The 17,393-nt window shown below is 50.6% G+C and overlaps 6 protein-coding genes across 6 annotated transcripts; 2 read left to right on the top strand and 4 right to left on the bottom strand.

The window, feature by feature from the left end:
• Window positions 1–605: 605 nt before the first annotated feature.
• On the bottom strand, window positions 606–1,755 carry BO94DRAFT_531169 (flavin reductase family protein). The gene has a single exon (XM_025610840.1). It carries the CDS (start codon window positions 1,647–1,649, stop codon window positions 810–812), a length of 840 nt encoding a protein of 279 aa, XP_025472008.1. The 5' UTR covers window positions 1,650–1,755; the 3' UTR covers window positions 606–809.
• A 1,764-nt stretch (window positions 1,756–3,519) lies between these two features.
• Window positions 3,520–4,980, bottom strand: BO94DRAFT_222980 (WSC domain-containing protein). The gene is made up of 3 exons (XM_025606229.1): window positions 4,491–4,980; window positions 3,914–4,431; window positions 3,520–3,856 (listed from the first exon to the last, which is right to left on the bottom strand). Exons 1-3 carry the CDS (start codon window positions 4,813–4,815, stop codon window positions 3,833–3,835), a joined length of 867 nt encoding a protein of 288 aa, XP_025472009.1. The 5' UTR covers window positions 4,816–4,980; the 3' UTR covers window positions 3,520–3,832.
• Window positions 4,981–9,193: 4,213 nt separating this feature from the next.
• Window positions 9,194–10,734, bottom strand: BO94DRAFT_620721 (CDP-diacylglycerol-serine O-phosphatidyltransferase). The gene is made up of 6 exons (XM_025616952.1): window positions 10,522–10,734; window positions 10,407–10,464; window positions 10,313–10,350; window positions 10,231–10,242; window positions 9,990–10,171; window positions 9,194–9,924 (listed from the first exon to the last, which is right to left on the bottom strand). Exons 1-6 carry the CDS (start codon window positions 10,592–10,594, stop codon window positions 9,556–9,558), a joined length of 732 nt encoding a protein of 243 aa, XP_025472010.1. The 5' UTR covers window positions 10,595–10,734; the 3' UTR covers window positions 9,194–9,555.
• Window positions 10,735–10,886: 152 nt separating this feature from the next.
• Window positions 10,887–12,032, bottom strand: BO94DRAFT_531174 (H/ACA ribonucleoprotein complex subunit GAR1/NAF1). Its single transcript, XM_025610841.1, has 6 exons — window positions 11,941–12,032; window positions 11,824–11,871; window positions 11,668–11,768; window positions 11,464–11,609; window positions 11,379–11,407; window positions 10,887–11,319 (listed from the first exon to the last, which is right to left on the bottom strand). The coding sequence occupies exons 1-6, from the start codon at window positions 12,005–12,007 to the stop codon at window positions 11,090–11,092; spliced, it is 621 nt and encodes a 206-aa protein (XP_025472011.1). The 5' UTR covers window positions 12,008–12,032; the 3' UTR covers window positions 10,887–11,089.
• A 160-nt stretch (window positions 12,033–12,192) lies between these two features.
• Window positions 12,193–15,094, top strand: BO94DRAFT_571854 (threonine--tRNA ligase THS1). The gene is made up of 5 exons (XM_025614889.1): window positions 12,193–12,838; window positions 12,891–13,155; window positions 13,209–13,784; window positions 13,843–14,527; window positions 14,596–15,094. Exons 1-5 carry the CDS (start codon window positions 12,366–12,368, stop codon window positions 14,748–14,750), a joined length of 2,154 nt encoding a protein of 717 aa, XP_025472012.1. The 5' UTR covers window positions 12,193–12,365; the 3' UTR covers window positions 14,751–15,094.
• A 169-nt stretch (window positions 15,095–15,263) lies between these two features.
• On the top strand, window positions 15,264–17,012 carry BO94DRAFT_531176 (glycosyltransferase family 31 protein). Its single transcript, XM_025610842.1, has one exon. The coding sequence runs from the start codon at window positions 15,385–15,387 to the stop codon at window positions 16,819–16,821; it is 1,437 nt and encodes a 478-aa protein (XP_025472013.1). The 5' UTR covers window positions 15,264–15,384; the 3' UTR covers window positions 16,822–17,012.
• Window positions 17,013–17,393: the final 381 nt, after the last annotated feature.

Here is a 17,393-nt window from a genome sequence, read left to right on the forward strand (position 1 = left end):
GTGCACCGCCATTTCCTATCACGGACTAACGCTCAGAAGGATTAACTTCCCTGCTAGCAACAATGGAGCACTAGTCATATATGATTTCAGGAATCCTTCGGACAATGGCTTTACCCGACGACTAATGAGAAGCTCAGAACAAATTAACTGCGCCCGGATTAATATGCCGGGCGCCCCGACCTGGACCCAGTCTTCTGCATGTCGTCAGGAGTGTTTCATCCGTCCACACGTGTGCCAGCTGCGGAGACCTGCTGAGCACGATGGCGATCATGCAGCGCTTCGAGACGACAGGGATGTTGCCACGAGGGTCTCCTTATCTCCAGGGAACTCCGGGCAATCAACTACGGTGTAGAAACCCTGTCCAAACTACTCGGTGACCCCTCACGTAGGCAGCAATGTCGTCATTACTGTCCAGCATGCCCGCATTATCCCACTCCGGTATTGCACCGACAGCGGTTGACGCTCCTTCCAATTGGAACCAACTCTTATGTGCGCAGTGCAACAGAAACAGCCACCAACAGGAACCATGCGGAACCAACATGTTGGCTCGGTGTTTGTCGCTGACTCGCTCGTGGTTCCTGCAACCTCAAATTAAGCATGATACTATCGACAGGGCAAAGACTTTGGGCGCGCTGACTAGGATCAGAGAGGTAAGAGGACTGTCACGACTGTTTCATCACTGCCTCCAATCCCTACGGTCTGCTCACCAACAGCATACTGGTGCACATAGTTACATGAGATGAAACAGTATGCAGAGATCTGTTACATCCAGCTGCAAGTCCCAATCCGGTGTAATAGCCAGGGCATTTCTAATCCTGAAACTCCTTCCATTTGACCATTCTGTCCCTCATATCGACCTCCTGTCCGTCAACCACAAACCTTCCATCTCCGCGATGGTGGGCCATGTTCATCTCCCTCTTCCTTAATTTGCCACCACCAATAGAGCCACCATCGTCTCCTGGCGTTTGGTCTTCCTGGCCATATTCCAAATCCATGTCTTTATTGATCCATGCGCCAATCACCCTCAACACCCATAGATTGTATCTCGCCACCAACGCTCCATCCTCAACCACACATTGGATGTTGGCAATGATCCCCTCTCCTCCAACTAACGGTGCCCGTGCTCTATCTTCCTCTGCCCCTTTTCGGTCCCCAGACCCATTAGCAAAATCAGGATCAGGAGCCGGCACCGGGTTTACCCCAAAAGTCTCCCACTTATCGACATCCTCCCCACTGCAGTTCCCAATGTCAACGACCTTCTCCAACATCTCCACAGCCGGAACGGCGAGCACACATTCGCCCGTCTTGTTTAGATTACCGTGACTCTTATCCCACGGCCCAATACAGGCTCCGACAAGTGTTGGTCCTTCGTGCTGAATCATCATGTGGAAACCCATTGTCATTATGTTGTGCGTCTTGTTGGCGAAGGAGCCAGTCGCCACGAGCAGGACGGGACCGGGCTCCAGGAGTCGATTGACCTTGTGGATCGGATATGGAAGGAATTGGTCCAGACCACTGGACTGTTCATCGCTATCGCCGGAGCCGAGGGCCGACTTGAACTTCTTCGGCGCTCGGTCTGGATCTGACTCTGACGCATTCAGGGGGAGACCGTCCCCCCTTTCGTTCTTTGGATCGCGTTTGCGAGACATATCAGTTTCCCCTTTCTTTGCAGATATGTGCGGTTTCGATATATAGATGTAGGGATAGATATATATACACGGTGCACAGTGTCAATCGTCAGCAGAAGTAGGTGAAGAAGTGACTCGAGAGCCTTCAGACAAAGAACCAAGGAATGCTTAAGTACTCTGACCTGTCTCCCCGCATTCTGGGTAGGGACCGTGCATCCCTGTTGGACGGTTCTTTGTTCCACTCCAGTGACGTACGTTGCCGTGTCTCCCTTGGAGTATGTCGATGTATCGTACGCCACCTTTTGTAGCACACAACTACTTCTCTCTCTTGGTTTAAAACTGCACCGATTACCTACCACTTCATATCCAATCCGTCACTTTCTCAACGAATTTAATAAATCCAGAGTTGTAGAGACCGGAGTATGTTAGAACAAAAAGACCTTATGTATCAACAGAGATATACACTAAAATCGACACCTCGAACCATATCACTTCCTTCTTCATACAGAATCCAATCACTATAATCTACTGAATTAAATAGTAATCCACAAGAGTGAAATAATCCAACTCGGTCGGCATCCCCATCCATCCATCCATCCATCCATCCATCCATTCATCCACCCCACCATTCCAAACAAAGAACCCAACCACCAACCTCCCAAATATTCGAACCATAAATCATAACTAAGACATTACTATCTTTTCATCTTACCCTATTACACTGTCAATTGTTATTTTCTGTCCGAACATCACTCTCTCTGTTCACAAACAGACACACACACACACACACACACACACACACACACACACACACACACACACACACACACACACACACAAATATATATACCCACATAGTCTATACATCTCAACCTCGTCCAACCTCAACAAAAAAAAAAAAAAAAAAACACAAACAAAACAAATTTCCTACACTATACCATGAAGCTACTATTTATATCCCAATCTCAAACAATACACAAACAAAGCCCCCATTTACCAACTACCAATCAATCGATCATTTACTTGTCTATGGTATAAGTAACGACTTATGCTTTGTAGGGACAACAAACCTAGGTAATAATTAGTATAAATCTCATGACCCACGCAAGCCGATTTTCAAGTCACACAGTATTTAATTTCATTGTAATGATAGTCTCGTGGGTGGATGTGGTTCAAGTAGTATCTTCATTTGCAGTGTGGTGTGATATAATAGTATATAAATATGTCGGGGGCTCCAGATGGTCAACTAATTCGGCTGAAGTGGTGCAAATTGCACATCTTTGTTGGGCGGAGATATTCGATACGTAAAACTATATAACGACTGAGTGTTTGAGCGTAAGGATATGAGACAACATGGCAGGGAGATGCGTTGTGGGATATTGTCAACAATGCTACATATCAGGACAAGCCGCGGTCGGCAGTTATTGATACCGTAGATATTGGAAAATACATGGTATCCATTCATCCTCACATTAGCTACAGGTCTGTCCGTCACCTTACTTACAGTCTTCACACCAAAGCTACTAGATGCAGCACAGTGATGAAGCAAAGCGGCAGATCGCCAATAGAAACAAGCATCGCATAAATAGAACAAATGGGGTTCTCAGCTCAATAACAGAAGGTATGGGGGTAATAAATGCTGCTCACGAGGATAACCGACTAGAATACAACCCACATCAAACGCCTTTTCAAAATATGAGATCCTGGACTGATTGCTTCAGCCCGACTCGTTGAGCCTTGACCTCCAGAGGCCTTTGCGATACAAAATTCCCAGGTCAGCAGTGTAATCACAACCAGTAATCCGAGAGCGACCCGAATAGTCGTCAAGGAGCCCCAAGCTGTCGGGGAGTTGAAATCACCGTGAATCCTACAGGGCGATGCTCCTGGCAGGTTGTTACGCGCCACGCGCAGTATGAACCGCACCCAGACTGGGGCGGGATATGTTTCATAGCCAATGATGGTGACATCATATCCTGTTTGCAGACATGCACTAATATCGCAAGGTTGCTGAATGGTCGGGCAAGAATAGGAAAAGAGGGAGAGAGCAGCTTTCATGAAGCTTAACGTATTGTGACAAGCGAAGGTCGAATCGAAGGTAAGAGAATATGAGACAAGGGCATGGCTTAATCGTTCGGAAAATGCAGAGATTGGACCTAGATGGTTCACACGGCATTGTCCATAGGAGACTTGGAATCATACACCTTCTAGCGTCGATCGGGATTGGTCACCTAGATATCATGTTAGCTAGAATTTCCCGTTTCGGTTCATCGTGCAGCCAAGCTCACCTGCAGGATCCGACGTGAAAAGTCTTGGTCATCGTCGATGCTGCCATTGCTCTGACGTCGCTGTGCCATAAAATCGCCGTCAAACCTAGAATCCGACATGTTGTGCTGCGACATCGGGTTGCCATAGTTGTCAACGCCAACACTACGGCGGTATTGCGCTTTGCGGTTCTTGAAACGCCAAAGGAAGAAACCGGCGCCAGCAAGAGCACAGGCTCCGACCACACCAACAACAACACCCGCGGCAATGGCAGCTGTGTTGGCGCTCGAGCCATTCTTCTTCTCTGCAGGTTCGGTAGCACTCTCGGCAGCTGGAGTTGCCGACGCCTCGGTCTCAGTTGCCGCTGTCGCATATACTGTCTGCGTGGTGCCAGAACTGGTGACAACGTGGGCTTGTTGTTGAGTCGTGGCTGTAGAGGTTTCGCTGTCGGTGCTGGAAGTAGTTGTGCTCGAAGCCGAATAATTGTCCACGTCGTTGTCGATACCAGTAAGATAAACCGAGTAGGTGCTGCTGCCACCACCTGTATTAAGGCCGTTAGTAAACAGAGGACACAAAGAAGAAACGAAATGGGGGGCGTACAGTTCACACTAGGCCAACCGGCACATTCAATGTTACATTTGCTGTCGGAAACCTTCGCCGAGGCGGCTGGTAGCTCATTACCGCAGAGGCAGTCCTGTCCATTATGCAGGGCAAAGACGGAATAGCTGTTCTTTAAACATAGCTTTTGGCAGTATCCATCACTCTGATATGTGTATGTTCCCTGATCTTGCAGTGGCGTTGAGTCGGAGTAACAACCATTGTATTCCTCTGTATAAGCATATGTCGCCGGTAGACTGATAGCAAGGAGAAGGGCCGAGGCCTTAAGAGCCGACCGCATCGTAAAGGATTTCGTGGTGTGGTACATGGTCGACGTAAGAAACGATCACAAGGGGGACGATATGAGGTTGTTTTAGACACAGCCAAGGAGGTCGATCGAAGGGTAAGGGACGACCTGCGTAACCCTTGGAACCTCTTAGAGCTAGTTTAAAGCTGATTGTTCTTTGTCTCTCCTGTGTCCTAAAGTTGGACTGGTCGCGTCGATTCTCCGGAGTGAATAGCGCAGACGTTGGCAGGGGGGCGATACTGATGATGGGTGACGTATGGGACCTGGACTTGACGTGGGAGATCCGGTCGGGTAGGGCGAAGTAGAGGGCCACCAAGTGAAGGTAAGATGGGAGTTTGAGTGAAGATAGCGATGAAAGAGTGTGGTGTCTGCGCTGGGAGTAGGCGGTCCCTGGCGGGGAAGGGCCCTTTGGACCGGTCGTTTCAAGCACCCCTTTCTGTCGGAGAGGGTTTAATGAGCGAGCCTGAACGGGCGGTTCAGGAAGGGCAGTCAATCAGCCAGGGTCGAAATCACCCGCAGCAACAGGGGGTGAGAGGGAGGAGAGGAGGGCGTGGTTGTATTATGGCCGTGGGAAGAAGCTCGAGGAGCCAGGCCAAACCGAATGAATACCTTCTGAAAAGAGCGAGAGAATGAAGAAACGAGGGGAAATAAACAAGAATGCACAGATCGATAGCAGTGCCGAAAAGAGCGACTAGGTTGAGGTGGAGGGAAAGAGGGTCAAAGAAGGGGAAGCGACAGAACGATTGACAGACAGTCTCCTTCCTGGGAACTCATAGGGTGACTGCGCAGACAGACAGGCAGGCGACGATGGACGGACGGACGGACTGGGAAGGCATTAAGCGACGCACTGACGGGTGAGACTGAGACTAGCCCAACTGGCAACAAACAGGAGGCGCAGGTTGGATCATGGATACCTACGGATACCTACTACTACTAGTAGGGGGAGGTATCACCCACCACTCACCACTCACTAACTAGTCCAACACACACAGTACCTACTTCTTACCTATTACTTACCGTAGGACTAACTTTCCCTACTGGCCAGGCGAAAAAAAAGGGACAAACAAAGCGTGAGGAGCGAGCATCATTCCCTCCCTTCTCCCCCAATGACAGCCCCCCATTTCAGACGCGGTACGCTTCCAGGTGGTTCCCCGACGGGACCTGACCCTGGATGCGCAGGGCGGTAATTTACCACTTCCCGCGTACCTGCCGCCCTGGATCCAATCAGAAGCGCCCTTCCGGCCAGACCGGCTTACATCAGCCGATCCTTCCAGGGGCAGGGCTCATCCCTTTCCTCTTCCAGGCCACACGGGCGGCACAGCGGAGCTGTTGCTGGCATGCACTAAACCTTCCCCGGTCATGCGATGGGTGGGTGTGAGACTGTGAGCACTGGTGGCGGCGCTGTATTTCAGTCAAAAGAGGGGAGAGTATGCACATGCTCGCTCCGGTGCAATTGTTCTTCTCAAGTTCTCCGTTGCTGCCACCGAACATACCTACTTAGCATCCCATGCCCCGGCCGGACTTGGGAGGTATGACACCCGCAGTGTCCCTCGCCAGCAATGTGTGTACGACTCATAGGGCATACCAGCAATCGATCTAGTACTATCTACCTATGCTACTCCATCCTCCTGTATTCGGATTGTAAATTCAATATGGCTACATTCCATGCGTGCTCGTTGAAGGGGCATGGCAGGCAGGCAGGCAGTCATTTACTAAGCGGTGTTATCGGAAGCAGAAGAACCCATTTGGATAAAAGACGGCGGCCGACCAGAATTGGAAGAGGCGAAAGAATCGCCTGAGTATATTTATAAATAGAAAGGATCCTCGGCACGCCCTCGGGCACTCATGGCCCAGGTAGGACAGAAACCTCTCAGTCGCACCTCTTCCCAAGTGCCGGCGCCAGCCATTGACATTGATGGACAGATGACTTTAGAACCTGACCGACCGGTGATGAGTTGTACTCTGCACATACAAAGTCCCATTGCACCATTCCTTGCGTGTATGCAAACCGGGACGGGGACAGCCAAGTTCCTGGCCACTTGCAAGGCGATTTTCGTGCAAAACTCCAGAATCTAAGGTCGGTTCTACTGTGTACCATCAACCTACCCCCCAGTTTGCGTCATGGGTATCAGATCGAGGCACAAACCCAGAAGCATCAAACATCCGTCATTATTGTGTTCATTCTGTTCCCCCAAACTTCAGCCGGCACATCGAGGAACGGCGGAGGATGTCACTGGCCAGGAGACTGGATTAACCGCCCAAACCCGGGGCCATCAACGATCACGGGCGTTGCAAATTTCAGGCTAGACCTTTTTTATCCTGGATCCGCATTTTCTGCCAATGGAAGTCGGTGTTGTGGGTGAAATGGACCCTTGGGCTAGGCGTTACGCCGTCACCACCGAAGCGTTCCAGTTTTTAGTGCAGGCAGACCCTCCCTGAGAGGAGTTCGAGTCCGACTTTCCTCGGCTTGGCACCGCCGTTGCAAGTTGCGGCAGTCCGTGAAGACCACTTACTTGGTTCACTTGGGCAAGGCGGTGTTCTTGACAGTATGGTTTCAAGATGGGGCCCTCTTGCATCATTGTAAAGTGTAAACATGCGATGGGAAAGCAGGATGGTTTCGACGGTTCCAGCGGTCGGGTCGTTTCCGGGGTGCGGTGGACCTGGACGCTGGAACCCCTGCAGCAGCTTCGCCCCGTATCGAAGAGGCCTGGAAGGCGTAACGCAACGTAAGGGTTCTCCGCCCCCCTTGACGCGTATATCTACAGCTTCAATGCATGCATTAACACGGCGGCTCGACGACCATGGCAGTCTAGTAGATACGATCTACTCTGTACTTCGTACTATGATGGGCTGACTTGTTTGCAATAGATGGCAAGGAAGTGGGTGACGAGTCACTGGGTGCGACATTATTCAATGAGAAACAACCGGCCACATTAGGCCATTACCCTGCACCCTCGAGCCTGTTGACAAAGATGTCCACCATTAGTACCCAATACACCTCGGAACTTCCACATGCCAGACCTCGGAGACGGACTATGCGAGATAGACTGCTCCAATTTCACGGCGCATGGAAAGAATTCTAGAAGTATGAAGCATGTTCACAATTCACATGCCAAATAAGCTTATCGGGTGTTTCATGATGCAACTATGAAGCTCAGGAACGAATATCAAATACATACCCAGCACTCCTCCAGATATGTCCTATGAACACAAAGCATGCAGTGCTACCTTTACTACTTCAACACCCAGTCGCACTGGCAAGGCTTGACTTGAATAAAAGTGGATGTGCTTCTCGCCCTCCCAATCCACCAGCTACTTCTCGCTCGGGAATCCCCGGCAAAGAAGAGAAAAGAAAAGAAAAGCAAGGAAAAAATAACCACATTAATATTAGAAACCATCACCAACCGACCCCATCCAGAGCATAGGTAGGAAGATCCCCGGCAACGACGGCACCCAACCTAACCCAACTGACTTACAATTTTCTCGGCCCCCCGGATACCAAGTCCGGGAAGCCCTCCTGAATTGCGCGAATTACCATCTCCGAGCAAGATAGACGGTGAGTCAAAAACCCAACCAGAAACCTACCTACCTACCTACCTAGGACACACACACACAAAGAGAAAGAGAGAGATTGGTCCCAGCTCAAAATGAAACTCTAGGCGAGGTCTAGAACGTGTCACCAGGATCCACGATGTCTCTCCCTGGGTTTCCATTTTTAAACCCCCCCCCTCCGTCAATGGTAAACCCTCGATAATCACAACGCAATAATAACCGATAGTGCAGGGTTTTCTATTGCTTTGCCAAGAGAATCCCGGGTTTGGGTCCAGAAATACGAATGGGACTTGGCTGCGGATTGGCCTCAGGTGCATCGTTGCTCGGTTGTCGGGCATCCACTCCATACTTTAATCAACATATCTGGGAGTAAAGACGTAGACATAACTATCAATGATTACTTGCTTACTTCGTAATCGGGCGAGTACGGGGCTCTTAGATCTTATTTCACTCCATATTTCGTAGGGAGCAATCGACCGCAGGATCAAGCGTCATCACATTAAACCCCATGGATCCTGATCAACACGAGCGGACTGAGCTGCTTCCTCAGGATCTCAGGCCAACGTGGCTTGGGTCCTTGAGGACTCCGCTTACGGTAGATAGGTCATGTGGCATGTTTTGATAACTGTATGTATGTATGATACGTCGGATGTTGATGATCATACTACTGCTCTGTAGAACCTACCCCCTAATGGCTATCGAGATGATTACCTATGTGACGGGCTTGCATGCAGCTAATAACATACTCAGATCTGTGAGGATAGTGCAGATCTTAAACTGCGTGGATAATATAAGTATAGGAGGATGTGGGGAAAGGCTTTATTTACTCTTTCTATCCTGCCTATGGAGTGAATGTCCGGGATTAAGGTTAGTAATTAAGAAGTACTACTACAGCAAGAAGAAGTTAGGTACCAAGACAACGATTGGACCCTCTAATACAACAGCCCCGGATGGGACAATCCTCCGGTATGATATTCTGACCCGAGCCCCCATGCTCAATAAGATAATAACCGCAAGACACTATGCAAAAAATGCAAATCGTTTTTCATTTCGACAACTGCGTTATTCTCGACAAATGCTCCATGTCCACTTTTGTTTTTTGTTTTGTTGGTTTCCCTTGGTATATATTGCTCGCAAAAGACATTTCTATCAAAATGGGAATCCTGGTTGAGACAAGCTTTCCACTTGCTCGATGAGCAATCCCTGCCTTTACGGCTTAGGGATGTGCAGCGTTTTGCTGACCATAAGACACCCGTGCAGAACAAATAGTAGCACCAGGGGATGGAACTCGAATGCCGTACCCTCGGCGATAAGACCAAGTGGTAGGTTCTCCTGCACCCAGTCCTGAGAAACACAGTATGTCATGAAGAAGGTAATGGACAAGGTTGTTGGGATAGGGGTGCCCTCGAAGTATTTGGATTTGCCGGACTTGTCCTTGGGAAGAACGGCAACAGTCACATTGAACCGTGCCAACCGTGTCAAGCCGCAAAGGACGAAGAAGGAGAGGAAGAGATGGTCGAGGCTGGTGCGCATTCCGAGTGCGAAAGCTGCTGCGGCGGGTGCCATGCCAAAGGAAATCTAGAGCGAAAAGCGCGGATAGTAAGTAACCGAGCAACGCGACAATTGAGGTAGAACAATCATACCAGATCAGCCAATGAATCGAGCTCTTGTCCCATGAGAGATGACTTCTTCCTCCACCGAGCGATCCTTCCGTCCATGAAGTCGAAGAAGAGTCCAAAGGGCATGAAGATGAGAGCGGCCCAAACCGCACCGTAATCGTGGGGGTCACCAAGGCAGTAGCGCATAGAGGAGAAGACAGACATCACTATGTATGAGCGGTTAGTGTCGGGTCATGGATGTCGATTGGATAAAATTTGAGCTTGCCTCCACAGAATCCTATAAACGTGTTAGCGATTGTGAATTCCTAGCCATCGTATAGATGACACGGAGGCATCTGGTGAGTTACCATTGAGTTCAGTCACCAGATCTGCGAGGTGCAAAGCCCTGATGTGCGTAAGTAACCTGGTATGATTCCCAGTAGCAAAGTCCCGATGGCTAACCTGATCATGCTGAAATGACCCGTTTCCGACGAAAGAAGCATCTTCTGCTTTTCCTGACCTAGTTTCCTTTAGCTTTCCAAGCTTTGAGGGGCATATCGCAAGAATGCAGGCTCACCACCATCGCCCGCAGGTGGGACACCGCTAGTCGTTGAAGTATTTGACGGCATGGCAGAAGTCCTGCGAGACATGCTCAAGTGAAAATGAGTAACGGAAAAGGCTCTCAAAGCAAATGATCGATATAGCGGAGTATGTCAAGTTAATGTCGAGGTAGGTTGTGAGAATGGAAAAGAAATGATGCAATGGTAGGCAGCGGCCTTCAGAAGTGTTGACAGGCGCACAGATTCTACGGCTCAGGCGTGGCCAGACGTCATTGCAAGGCGGTGTTGTCCTGCGCCACAGTCACACACTAGCCACTTTGGGCTGTTACTGACGAACTACTGCGCCACATGTACTCTCCGGTTGATGAGGCAGTGGACGATGGTAAAGAACAATAATATTCGGCATAATCGATCGTTGCAATACATGAATTTGATGGCCGAGATTCACGACAGCCTCTGCGTACAGAGAACCAGCAAATTTTTCCTAGGATGCACAAGAATATAGAGACAAATAAATTCCTGCAATAGCTCCCTTTTCCCAAAACGCCGTAATAAGACAGTACTACCAGGCAAGACAGAGACTGTCTATCGTCGGAAACCACCACCTCCACGAGGTCCTCCTCTGCCGCCACCCCGCGAGAAACCACCACCTCCGAAACCACCGCTTCCACCGCGGAAGCCACCTCCACGGGGTCCACCGCGTCCCCTGGGTGCGCCGCCACGGCCACCGCGCATAGGACCACCACGGCCACCCCGACCACCGCGCATAGGACCACCTCTGGCACCACCGCCAGCTCTCTTGGGCTTCGCAGCACCTGCATTATAGTTAGGATCACGCACATCCGATGGCTGCGAAGAACGTCTGATATCATACCGGGAGCGGGCTTGGGCTTGGGAAGGAACCTAGCGTTACAAAGTCAGTGGCGTTCATATGATAAACAAGAAATAGCAGCCCATACTTCTCCAAAGGAAGGAGCTTATCTCCACCGATGTAGACCTTGTCACCAGGCTTGAAGGAGGTTGCGACAATTCCTTCCTGGGGCTTGATGGTGAAATAGACCTGGTTGATGGGGCCCAGAACCTCGTCGACCTTGCCGATAGGGGTCTATCAGACGAATGTATTAGTCCATTATGCGATTCCGAAGTGTCTAAGTCGACCATACTTTGTTCTCGAGGTAGATGGGGGCGTTGAAGTAAGGAATCTTCGGGTTGATCGATTCGCAGACCATCTCGCCTTCACAAGCGTGCATCACAGTTCCCATCTCTGATCATTCCACATTAGTCGCAATCAATCTGGCCGTAATTTGGCGTATAATTACCCAGAACTTGAGCAGGGGGGCCCATAGGCGCCTGGAAACCTCCGCGACCTATCCGACGAAATTTTCGTTAGCTCCTATTCAGCGCAAGAATCGCCTCTCGGAATCTGCAAAACCCACCTCCACGGCTACCGAAACCGCCACGGTTGGCGCCAGACGCAAAACCACGGCCTCCACGGAAAGACATCTTTAATTGCTGTTGTTGCGGTCGACCTGGATCTCGGAGTCCGGAGAAGTTTTCGAATGGTGGGAAGCTCGAAACGGTAAAGTGTCGCTAGCCGCAAGGGCAGTTTTCTGTCACGTGCTTCACCGCCTTCGGTCACTCACTGAGTCACGGTGGATTTGCGTTTCATGATCGTCCGATTTCTATGCGGAAGTCAGGCATCGTTTGGTTTTACCCCTCTTCCTCGGTCCAACCCCCCAGATCGTTACCCTGACGTTTCGGGATACAGCCATGGCTTCTGAAGGTTCAAAGGACCTCCCTGTCAGGCCCGCCGCCGACGCCAAACCTGCTGGTGAGACTGTCTGCCCCGCCAAATGCCACCATGACCCCTCCTTACCAGTTGACAGCGCCAGGTGCCGGCTCTCTCCCCGATTTCATCATTGAGCGCAACAATCTGTTCGAGGAACTGTGGCAGCAATCTCTCGAGGAAACCAAGAACAAGCCCCACCCTGAAATCAACGTCACCCTGGAGCTTGGTGATGGAAACTCTATCAATGTCACCGCGAACGCCTGGGAAACCACCCCCGCACAGCTTCTGAAGAACGTGCCCAAGGAGTTGAGCGCCAATGTTGTTCTCGCCAGGGTTGGCAAGGAGCTCTGGGATTTGGGCCGTCCGTTAGAGGGCGAATGTACCGTTTCTTACGTTCCCTTCGACCACCCCGAGGGCCGGGAGGTTTTCTGGCACTCTAGCGCGCACACTCTGGGCGAGGCCTGTGAGTGCGAATTCGGATGTCTTCTTTCTCATGGGCCTCCTACTCCCCAGGGCTTCTTCTATGACATGGCTATGCCGGACAAGTAAGCATGGGTGGTGTTGTATGATTGAGCAGAGATGCTGATAGTGAAGCAGCCGTGTCGTCAGGGAATCCGATTGGTCGTCGTTGGACAGCAGAGCCTCCCGCATCTTCAAGGAAAAGCAGAGCTTCGACAGACTGGAGGTTACGAAAGAGAATCTCAAGAAGATGTTCGCGTACAGCAAGTACAAGTTGCACTACATCGATAAGCTGGTGACCGGAGAGAAGAGCACTGTCTACAGGTGTGGTACCTTGGTCGATCTGTGCAGGGGCCCTCATATTCAGAGCACCGGCAAGATCAAGACCTTCAAGATCATGCAGGTATGCATTGGTGTGTACTTATTCTCAAAAAATGTAATGCTGACATATCGAAGAACTCTTCCGCTTACTTCCTCGGTGACCAAACCAACGACTCCTTGCAACGTATTCGCGGTGTTGCTTTCCCCGATAAGAAGCAGATGCAGGAACACTTGAAGTTTTTGGAAGAGGCGGAGAAGCGCAGCCACCTGAAAATTGGCAAGGAACAAGAGCTTTTCTTCTTTGACGAAGCTTCCCCGGGATGCCCTTTCCTCTTGCCCAACGGTACCAAGATCTTCAACGCTCTCCAGTCTCTTTTGCGCTCAGAGTACCGCAAGCGGGGCTACCAGGAGGTTCAGACCCCCAACATGTATGATGTCAGCCTCTGGAAGACGTCCGGCCACTGGGCCCACTACAAGGACGACATGTTCAAGGTCAACGTTGAGAAGAAGGAGTGGGGTCTCAAGCCTATGAACTGCCCTGGTCACTTCCTGCTCTTTGGCCACCGTGAAAGAAGTTACAGAGAACTTCCTCTCAGAATCGCCGACTTTGGTGTCTTGCACAGAAACGAAGCGTCCGGCGCCCTGAGTGGTCTTACCCGTGTCCGCAAGTTCCAGCAGGATGACACCCACATTTTCTGTACCGAGGACCAGGTGAGTGTCGAGAATCGAAATTTCTCTGCGATAATCTCAATCAACTAATGACGTTCAGATCATGTCGGAAATCGAGGGTCTATTCGACTTCCTGCAGGCCATCTACGGCCTGTTTGGCTTTACTTTCAAGCTGAAACTTTCCACCCGCCCCGAGAAGTACTTGGGTGAACTGGAGACCTGGAACAACGCCGAGACCCAGCTCAAGGCAGCCATGACTAAGTTCAAGGGCAATGACTGGATTATCGACGAGGGCGACGGTGCCTTCTATGGACCGAAGATTGACATCACTATCGCTGATGCCCTTAAGCGAGAGTTCCAGTGCGCCACGATCCAGCTTGATTACCAGGCACCTATCAACTTCAAGCTCGAGTACATGTCGAATGAGAAGGCCGAGAAGGCCGAGAAGGCCCCGGTGACCGATGAGGCCGGTAAGGAAGGTGAAACCAAGCCCAGCGCGCCTGGTTCTGGCCGCGCCCGCCCCGTCGTCATCCACCGTGCCATTATTGGCAGCTTTGAACGTTTCCTTGGAATCTTGATCGAGCACTTTGGCGGCAAGTGGCCTTTCTGGCTCAGCCCTCGTCAAATCCTGATCGTGCCCGTCATGCCCGCTGTCAACGACTATGTTGAGGAGCTGCAGACGATCCTGCGCGGCGACAAGCTGAACGTGGACATCGACATCAGCGGCAACACCATGCAGAAGAAGATCCGTACTGGACAGCTTCAACAATATAACTTCATCTTCGGTAAGTTTACCTCCCATGCTCGAGATTTTCTACATACTTTTTTTCGGGTCTCTGATTGTACAAAACAGTTGTTGGCGCCTCCGAGAAGGAGAGTCGCACGGTCAACATCCGTAACCGTGATGACCCGGCCACCCAGAAGATGGGCGTGATGGTTCCTCTTGAGGAGGCCCGCGAGAAGCTCCGGGCTCTGCGGAAGGAGCGGAGACTGGTCAACTCTCTGTAAAGAAACCCATTCTTTCCTACTTCCTGCTTATCATCTGCATTCCGGCATCTGCATTGCTTGATCAAGGACACTAGAGATCTACGTGTCGATATACCATGGTTTAGAGACTAGATCATAAGAGGCCATGCGGGTATTGATGTTAGGTTAGTTGAAAAGAACAGACCAAGTACTGAGCAGATGAACGAACGAGCTTCGGGGGGTTGTATTTCTTTCTAGGTGTATAGTACCTATAGCTTTCTGGGCAAAAGTGCACTTGAACCATGGCAGACGGTGATATTTTAGACTTGCTAGGGCGTTAGAGTTAGTGATTGTTTACCTGAGCGTCAATAATTCATGAATTCGGTCCCATCCAGTGATAGAAACGGGCAGTCCGGCAGTCCGTGAGTTGGTTTCAAACCCTCGCTGGCCACACGGGTTGAGTTTCGGAGGTCCGACCGCCCATTCCGACGCCCGCCCCAAACAGCTCGGGGTTTATGTACCACGTCACGGGTTTTCCTTTTGCCATCCATTCCCATTTCCCACTCCTTGGGACCGAGTCGATTCCTTCTCAACCCGGGGAAGAATGATTTCTTGCGGTGAACAACCTCTTGCATTCGGGAAGATCCAGACGTATCACCGTCATGACTGATCCATGATGTCTCCGCCATTGAACCGTCGCTCCTGGCGCCAATCAAGGGCGTCGGTACTAATCTTCGCGGCGGCCTTTTTCTCCGCAGGCTTCATAGTGTTTTTCTACTCCAGGCCTAGCCAACTCGCTCCAATTCCGGATCTTGATCCCAGTCTCTCGCTAGCACCTTCCCTCGATGACACCAATCCTTGTTATGTGGATCTCGATCGTCTCCGACAGTACTCCGTCTCCAGCACCACGGTAGAATATGCCCGGTTAGAGATAGCCGTCGCTCCAACGGAGAATTTCACTGGTTATACAGACACCCTTGGCGCTCGGTTTCCAAAGTTTAGTACTGTGCGTTTGGACACAGAAGAGCATCGACAAGGTCTGTCGCCGGACAGATGTACTGCCTCCGTGACGATTGAGGGACCCACGCCCAGTGCCCGACCAGATGCATCACATATCATATTTGGCATTGCAACATCCGTTGATCGCTTACTCGACTCTCTGGATGCTTTTGCGCATTGGGCCGCAGGTAGCAATGCTCGAATTTTGGCCGTGGTAGATCGTGGAGGTCCAGAGAAGGAGGCTCAGAAGCGGGCGGAGGCGTTGGGGATCCGTCTTACTATTCTTCAGGAAGAGGACGAACGTTTGGATCGATATTTCTATCTGACCCGATATTTGTACCAAAACAAAGACAAGTCCACTCAGTGGGTGGTTATGATGGACGACGATACGTTCTTCCCATCGATGACGAGGCTAGTAGATCGGCTAGCCACCTATGATGCCACAAAGCCCCAGTATATCGGGGCTGTAACAGAGGACTTGCAACAGCTGTACAGTAGCGGCTATATGGCGTACGGTGGTGCTGGGATCTTCCTCTCTATCCCGCTTCTCACGGAGCTCCAGCCTTGGTTTGATGAATGCTACGCGTTCAAAGCGGGCGGTGACCGCATGCTTTCGCAGTGTATCTACGCGCACACGAACACCAAGCTCTCCTGGGAGCGAGATCTCTTCCAGGTAGATTTGCGTGGCGATGCGTCTGGATTTTACGAGGCTGGACGGCCTCAACCGCTCTCTGTGCATCACTGGAAATCTTGGTTCCAGGCCGACATGGTAGCTCTCAGCAAGGTAGCCAGCATTTGTGGGGATGAATGCTTGCTCCATCGGTGGCTATTGCCCGATGAATGGTACCTCGTCAACGGATTTTCGGTGATCAAATACTCGACAATATCAGATGACCCCCTCGCTATGGAGCAGACCTGGAACGCAAGCAAGTATACCGGTCCGGACCCTTTCACCTTCAGTTTGGGGCCGCTACGACGCAAAGACGAGAAAAAGATATCGTTCAGGTTGAAGGATGCAGTTCAAGAAAAAGAAAGAGTGAGGCAGATGTATGTGAATGATGTGGTACCTGAGAAGGTTGAGGTGTTGGAGGTGGTTTGGAACTTTGCAGCATGAATGGCTACTATTGGCAACCGATGCTCCGTAGAGATGGGTGATGTATATTATGTACTCATTTTTCTTTTTCAACTGTCCTATCTATCTCATGCATTGTCCAGCTTCCCTGTGAATTCCTTTGCGGTGTAAATAATGGCGATCAGCAGGAATCGTAAGATTGTATACGCTCAATATACGCAAGTGTTTGGTAGTCACGATGCATGGAATATTCATACAAAACCAATGGTGGGATCTCGACGATTCATTGGGTTTAATGAAATCAAATCCCGATGACTGAGATCACCGTTGACAATGAAGACGATGATGGTGTTGCCCATAAGCGAAAGGCTCGCTTCTGCCTCAGGCACCAGCACAACCCAGTACTGTGTAAGTAGCAGTTGATCGCACCTCAATCCTCCGAGTGCTGTGTGAATCAGTCGGTTAAGGCTTCTGCCTCCAGCACATCGTAACTGGACCGTTCTCGGTAGATGAAATACTATTATTTGTTCCTCTCATCTACTCCGTAGCATCTCCGACTATAGTACGTTCCCCTCAACTACTTACTTACTACTGCACGCTGCGCGCTTCCTAGA

Source organism: Aspergillus sclerotioniger, assembly GCF_003184525.1.
Source record: "Aspergillus sclerotioniger CBS 115572 chromosome Unknown BO94scaffold_3, whole genome shotgun sequence".
In the NCBI taxonomy this organism is placed as follows: domain Eukaryota; kingdom Fungi; phylum Ascomycota; class Eurotiomycetes; order Eurotiales; family Aspergillaceae; genus Aspergillus; species Aspergillus sclerotioniger.